At 37.8% G+C, this 8122-nt stretch overlaps 1 protein-coding gene across 1 annotated transcript in view; it reads right to left on the minus strand.

Annotated features, from left to right (window-relative positions):
* Window positions 1–2269, minus strand: part of LOC102769304 (gephyrin) — a 19444-nt gene extending 17175 nt beyond the window's left edge. The window contains exon 1 of the mRNA XM_006760785.2: window positions 2161–2269. Coding sequence (XP_006760848.1) covers window positions 2161–2172 — 12 coding nt within the window. The 5' untranslated portion in view covers window positions 2173–2269. The remainder of the gene's footprint in view (window positions 1–2160) is intronic.
* Window positions 2270–8122: the final 5853 nt, after the last annotated feature.

Consider the following 8122-nt stretch of genomic DNA (forward strand, 5'->3'; position numbering starts at 1 on the left):
ATATATATATCCATGTTTGTATTTTATTTTCATCATTATTTTGATTATGACTATTTTTCAAGTGGGGCAAAGGAATACCTAATCTTCTCCTTTTACCTTGTGGGCAACCAGGTTTGAAATATGAGGGAGGGGGTGGCGAGGTCATCTGTAATTTAAATTTAGGTAGAAGGAAGGATCTTAGAGTTTTAACTTAGGAGTAAATATCTACACTAATAAAAGAGAAACATACAAGTTGGTCATCACTCCGCTATGCCCACCAGCCAATCAGAGCAACTATGCAAACCAACCCAACAAAGATGGTGGTTAATTTGCATACGCAGGCACAGAGTGAAGACTGAAGACAGTGTAGAAGGAAGCTAAGTGCTGCAGAAGGGAGCGAAGCTGCGGAGAAGCAAGCCGGGCGGCAGAGACGGGAGGGAAGCAAGCGGGGCAGCCGTAGGAAGCCCTATTCTTGCAGGAATCTTCCTGCAACGGGCCTCTAGTGTTATTAGAATATGAAGCAGGGGGAGGTAGCGGTGAGGAGAGATTTTATCTGAAAGAGTCATTTTTCATTGGCTCCTTTATAAAGAAAACTAATAGGCCGTACTATATTGGCTCTGTTTTATTGTGAGGGTATCCCTAGGATAAATGACATCTTTGTTAGTTATAAACTTGTTGCCTCTTCAGAAGTATTAGGAAAGACAAATTTTAGGTCTGACAAATAATTATTGTCCTACAGTTAAGTTCATTAATAACCAAGATAAGTTATACATGACACACTCCCTGGGAATAACAAATTTAATATTTAAGTACTCAACTTCAGGATTGCTCTTGTGATACTCGGAACACCACAGGCAGTTTGATGATAATAAAAACAGACATTATTGGTCTACTATAATGCAGACTTTAACCCTAGCCTTTGTGATCTCAGGAGGTCTGCAGTAATTTGCTATACCAGGACTGAAGACTCCTAGGAGATTTGAAGGAAGACTAACCCAGCAAACTGTCTGCTATAAGGAGAATACCTACCTACATTTTAATAGCTTTCCTCTTGGATGTCATTTGCGATGGTAGTCTTGGACTGAGATCCTCTCTTTTTCTTCATTGGCTTTAGCATCTGAATTGCTATTCTTAAACATTCTAAAACTAAAGTTGGGAATGAAAGCAGGCATTCTTTGTTCAGGCTACTGTATTCTGACATTTGTTCTCAGAGCCTATAGAATTCACTGTCCAAAGAGTCAGGTTAAGGATTAAGGCAGCTTCATAGCTAGTGAGTGCAGGGACCAAGAACAATCATATACAAAAGGTCTAGCTAAAAATAAATCAAGCTCTTGGAAAATATGATTTTAGCAAAAGTTGCTCTTATGACAATATTTTTATAATTTTCAGTTCAGTCATTAATATGAGATTTAAAAAAACATGGAAGGAATTATACATTTGTAAATTATTTTGTGATCTGAAATGTTATTGTGCCAAACATAAGATTGGTTATCGTAGTAAAGAATATTTCACTTTTATAACATTATTCAATGGATCCAATAATAATCATGGACCAATACATTTCATTTAGACATATATATAAATTTAATGATACTGAGATATTCAAATTGTAATTTTACAGGGGTAAGCATATACCATATGCAAATATACTTGCTATGCCCACCAGCCAATCAGAGCAACTATGCAAACCAACCCAACAAAGATGGTGGTTAATTTGCATACGCAGGCACAGAGTGAAGACTGAAGACAGTGTAGAAGGAAGCTAAGTGCTGCAGAAGGGAGCGAAGCTGCGGAGAAGCAAGCCGGGCGGCAGAGACGGGAGGGAAGCAAGCGGGGCAGCCGTAGGAAGCCCTATTCTTGCAGGAATCTTCCTGCAACAGGCCACTAGTTACATATAAAAGAAGTCCTAATGTACTAAGGTTGATTGAGCAAAAAGCTAGAAATCTCCAGGGGGAGATGAAAACCATAATGCAAATTGTGGGATTTTCAATGCTGCTTCTGAGGTAAGCTCTCTGACCTAGACAGCATTCCTTTCTGTATGCCCAGAAATTTCTGAAGCCCCATGGATTTTTAGCTTTGTGGGGGTCTCGTTATACCCCAGAGCACTACCAGATCACAGTTAATCAACTGCATGCAAAGATATTGTAGTGGATAAATTTTCATGATCCCCATTTTTCATACCTTTTCCCCCATGGACACACCCCCTGATGTGATGATGACATCAGCACGACTGATACCCTCATTCAAGGCATTGAGTAAGTCATCTGGGCTGGAAAAAACAAAGACAAACACATTAATACACAAGGAAAAGGTTTTAGATATAGTGCCCACTTTAAACTAAACCATGTTACTCACTGAGTAGGCGTTAACCTGAGCACAGCACTATATTCTGTACAAAGTAGGAATTAAAGGGTCTCTGCCCGACAGGAGCATAACTCTTATTATAGAGAAAGAATTATGAGCAGAAGTAATGGCTACTGGTACTTTCACACGGTTTTCTTCTTTTTTCTCTAACAGGGTAACATAATAAGGGGAAATGATGAGGTATTTGTGTATGCCAAATTGTGATGATTGAAAAATAATCTGTACTTTAAAATTTTGAGATATCTTCTCACCATTGCCACAAAGGGGATGTAAGATAAAGCCTCCTAGGTCAGTGGTCAGCAAACTGCGGCTCGCGAGCCACATGTGGCTCTTTGGCCCCTTGAGTGTGGCTCTTCCACAAAATACCATGTGGGGGCGCTCATGTACAGTGCGATTAAAACTTCGTAGCCCATGCACAGAAGTCAGTATTTTGAGGAAGAGCCACACTCAAGAGGCCAAAGAGCCGCAGTTTGCTGACCACTGTCCTAAGTATATATGAGTAGCATCCCTTCTCTCAAAGGCAGCAGATCTTAAAGAGATATTGTGATATTTAATTCTGCCTTTAGTAACAATCACAGTTTTAATTAGATTTGGACGATGATTAATCATTTATTTAAAAATAAATCAAATACCAATATTAATCTTAATTTACTAACACTTTATATCCATTTTCACTTAAATTAAGTACCTATCCATTGTTCTCTTAGATATAGAGTGCCAAATATTATATGAAAGTATTCTATAAGAGAGTTGATTTAGTACTAAATGCTAAAAATTTAAATACTAGGTGACAGAAAATAGAACGGTTAATTGAAGCCCTAAGTGTCACAAGGTCTAGAATCCAATTTTGCCTCTACTTTTGAGATGACTGAAAAACTAATATCATTTTGGGGTCTCATTATTCTTATTTGCAATATGAGAACATTTAGACTAGATCCTTTCTGTCTCTAACATTCACTGACATAAAGCACTTAAAGCTAATTGGGATCCATTTAGCTTCAAGGTATTATTTTTAAGTTGACCTGGAAGGTATCATTTTTAAGCTGACCTGGAAGTCTGCCTAAAAATTACCCACATTGCCCTATCCTGAAAGGCTGGGAAAACCCAAACTTCTACAACTAAATGTTCAGGGAGCAAAAAGGCTTTTTTCCCCTCCTACTTTAACAGAAGAGTGGCAGCTTGCCACTGGAGCTTTGCCAATTCAGGAGTTGTGATTTCCGTGCCTTTTACCACTTGTGGTCCTCTTTTCTACTACAACTCCATTCCCATCAGGTCCTCAGTATTGTAGCAGCTTCCTGAGGGCTGGGGGCAAATAGATCTCTCAGTAGATAAGGAAAATACCAGCAATTTTAGAACTAACAATGGGATGTGGAAGCGTAAGCATACTATTTAGGATAGCTAGCGCATTGTGAAATAAAACTACTCAAGGAAATATATAATTTTAACAACAACAAACAATTAAAGCACTAATGGAGATTGACTTACAACATTAAAGATTTACTGAATTCTAGGCAAGGTTGAATATATTTATATATATAAATGTCCTGGTAAAATTGTGTAATTTCAAGAATAAAGAGAAAATCTTACAAGCTGTCAGACAGTAAGATTTTATTTACTAAAAAGAGAATATTGGTTTTGGATTTCTTACCTACAATACTAAAAATTATAAAACAGAAGATTAACATCAACATATTCTGAGAAAAAAGGCTTGCCACTACCAAATCGTATATCCAGTCAGACAGCATTCACCCATCAGGATAGAAGAACGATATTTGTGAAAATGCAAAAATTCAGATAATAAATTAATAAGTAATGCTCTGAAAAAATAAATCAGGTCAGAGATCTCAAGATAGGGCAAGGAAAGAGGAAATGCTAGTGAGCCACACACATATTTATAGAACTATATAGGTAAATCTAATATACAATGATCAAATAAACTGAGGAATTATAATATATGTACTATATGTGAATTTCCCTAGAAATTAGAGAGATATACTACAAAAGAAAACTTAACAGCCTATAATTAAGAGCATGGTTACAGCAATACTACCTAAAAGTTGATGGGGTAGGAGGAGATGGGGGAAGTATTCTAAAGGTCTCACTGGTGTAGGGGGTACATAGAAGAAATGGGGATGTCTTAAAAGAGGGATACATTTAGCATCCTTTAAAAATATAATAGTGGAAAAATATATATTTGATTATGAATATTAGACATTAGAAGGAAATCATGAGGGGGATAGTGAAGAAATAATAAAGCTGTATAAATAGTAAACATAAAGCTTAAGATAAATATAAACAGAAAAGAAAGAAAAACATCAAGGGATGTTTTTATAGCAAACTTCATGGTATGGTAAAGCAAAATAAACTTTATGCCAGGATCAGGGTTACAGTAACTTAAGGCAGATGCAAGATTGAGGGTTTTTTCTCTTTAGCTCAAATCCCATTTGAATGTTATTTATAAGAGATACACTTGAAGATGTAAGACTGAAAGTAAGGGTAGGGCAAAAAGATACCAGGAGGCAAATGCAAATAAGCAAAAAAGTAGGAGTGGTATATTAATGTCAAAGTGGAATTTCAAGTAAAAGAACTAAAAAGAATAAAGAGAAGCAACAAGTTGGAAAAAGTAAAATTTATGAAGATGACACAATCCTATCTAATAAAGAGGGAATATGCTAATTGACTGCCCGCCCTCAAAGATGGCAGCACCCACAGCCAATAAGGAGGGAATATGCCAATTGACTGCCACACCCTCAAAGATGGTGGTGCCCATAACCACAAGATGGTGGTGCCCAGTCCCTTCTGCCATGCTGGGTGGCAGGCGCACAACAAGGCCTGCCTTCTGAGACCCCCAGTCCCCTCATCCCCCAGCCGCCCAGGGCCGCCCGAGGCTCAGGTAACCAGGGCCGCCCAAGGCTTGCACTGCAGGCAACGGCAGCAGCAGAGGTGTGATGGGGCACCTCTGATCGCTGGGTCGCCTACCACCCCTGAGGGCTCCTCGATTATGAGAAGGGGCAGGCTGGGCTGAGGGACCCCCCTTCCAGTGCATGAATTTTCATGCACCGGGCCTCTAGTAATATATGACTGCCTCACAAGACAGGGTCTCATTTATCTAGGCTCCTTGATTGCCTCTCTAAATCTCTACACATTGTAGGAACTCAACAAATGAACTGAACAAACCCTGGCCTCTATGCCATCTCTCCACAGTAGATTTGGGAATGAATAGTGTACAATTATTACAACTGTAATAATATTATGGGCAATAATATTGTCTGTGGATGGAAGAGAAGATACTATTTAATATTTATATAGACATAAATAGTACTTTCTTTGAAAGCTTGTCATATATAATAGGGAGTCAATTTATTTGGTATTGCTCCAGAGGGCAGAATTAGGACTAATGGATGGAAGAAACAGGGATAAAGACTGGCTCAGTGAAATGGAAAGAATCCTTATCATAAGAGCCATCCAACAATAAAATGTGCTACCTCATGAGGCAAATAAGATCTTTCTCATGAAAAGCATCAAACAAAAACCGGATGGCTAGTTAGGAATTTTCTCTAACACCTCCAATAGTGACAGATTTGACTAGCTAACATCAGACGTTCCTTTCAATTCTAACATACTGTGATTATATGGAAATAATGAAATTTATATAAATACAGCAACTATTTTCTCTTCATACTAGTACATAGACTGGAGCATAGAGGGCAAAATGGACTAGAGTATTGCAATATAATAATCATCTTGTATATTATACTTTTCTCCCTTTCACTTTTTGAACATCAAGAACATCTATTTGACTTGCATTAAAAAAAAACACAAACAGCAATTTTTCTTTGCAAAGCTCTAACATTCACCTTCAACCTGGGATATGGCTACCGACAATAACAACAGTCTCCCTAGAATTCTAACTTAATCAGATGTCAAAGAAGCTTAAATTTAAAAGAAAGGCAGATAAAAGAGAAAGTAGAAGTATAACTCAAATTAAATCTATCAGAGAATGAATGTGGCTTTCTCAAAACTTTATGTATGGATCAGTCTCTGTGAAGGAATATATCAATGATATCTTTGCAGTAGGCTTTGGAGACTCACTTTTAGTTCAGGCTTTTTTCCTTTTTAAAATTTGTATCTGCTTTAAATTACCACAGTCCTGATTCTGGCATAGTTTTCTTTTCTTTACCATGAAGTCTACTATAAAATTCAAAACCAAGATAGAGTTTTTACCCACGTTTAGATTTTATGGATTTCAGACAGAGCATTCAGGATGCAAATGCACTTTTATTTTAAAATATTTAATATAAACACACAGATGGACAACAGCTGCTAATTAGTTTCCTGTTTCATCTGTTATACCAACTGTGAGCTATATCATTTTAAGATGAGTGAAGGGACAGTGGGAGAGTTAGAAAAAATTCTGAGATTGGAAATTAAGGAATAATAGCAGTTTATTATACCAAGACAACAACAAAAAATAGTTCAGGACATATACTAATTTCTTTAGGGGTCAAGGACACATTCCTTAAAACAAATATTTTTTGGTGTCTACTTCACGTATGAAATCAAGCTGCATACTCCATATTGCCATCAGTTAGTCTTTCTCCAGTCCCACTGGGTATTTAGGCACCATGGAGTCATATAAAGAGAGAAGGAAGCATGGTCTCTACCTTAAGTTTACAAGCTAGTACAGAAAACATGGCAAAATTTAGGAATTGAGTGAAATTAGCAATGAAATTAATATCACTGACTGAATTCAAGTATGTTAATTAACACTATAGTAAAATGCATATAAGGAGATATTATATAAATATTGAGTGGACCATAATGATTAAATCTGGTATGGAATAATTAGGAAAATATTTTTGGAAGATATTACTTTAATGGGGGTCGGTAAGAAATTTTATAAGTACAGTAAAAACTGGAGGTTATTCTTAGAAGAATCAATAACATCAACTCTCAAGGATTAAGAAAGTCAACTGTAATAGCCACTAAAAAAGTCTGTCACCGAGAGTGGGAAGAATCTTTTGTTATTAAACACCTGCTTGTTCAAGTAGAAAGAATATTTTTGGTTAACCAATAGAAAATCAGGGACCTCTGCTGATAAATGGTCAGGAAAGGAATCTATTATGTTGAAGTGAAAATGAATACCTTGCATTTTGAACAGAAAAGGGAAGTAGGCAGTTTATGAAGATGACAAGAACCAATTAAATTCAGACAAAATTCCCCGTGAATCAGAAATTTCCACTTTTAGAACACTGGGTAAGCTATAGCAAGTTAGCATATGTTTTATTCACAAATTGGAAGGTGTAAGGCACTGGGCTTTGCCCAAATAATCACTGTACTGTTAAGTCTATCTTGATAATTCCTGCTACATGTGCCAGTTTTATAAAAATTCAATTTGCTATCTCAGTGCTTATTACCCTTCTGTTCATGCTTTAACGTGAAGAGGCAGCTTCACAAATTGGCAGCAGCGGTGGGTGGAGCTGGCCCAGACCGCGGCTGCTCAGCGAGGGCAGGTCGCTGGCAGGGGAGGGTGCTGGTGGCACTGTCAGCCACATCTTCCCGTTCTCCCCAACAAGACACAAATGTGCAATTTTGTGTCATCTCTTCTGGCTTTGGCAACTAATTCAAGCCTGAAAAATCATAAGCCAAATGAGGTCCTCTTCTGTCTGTGGAGCCTTGGGTCCGGCCCCCTGTCCCTCTGGCCCCTGAAGGACCAGGGGTCCTGCTTGCTGTTGTCAGCAATGACCCACAGACCTGCAGGATGGCCACGGCCTGCGGG

This window comes from Myotis davidii, unplaced genomic scaffold (genome assembly GCF_000327345.1).
Source record: "Myotis davidii unplaced genomic scaffold, ASM32734v1 scaffold17, whole genome shotgun sequence".
In the NCBI taxonomy this organism is placed as follows: domain Eukaryota; kingdom Metazoa; phylum Chordata; class Mammalia; order Chiroptera; family Vespertilionidae; genus Myotis; species Myotis davidii.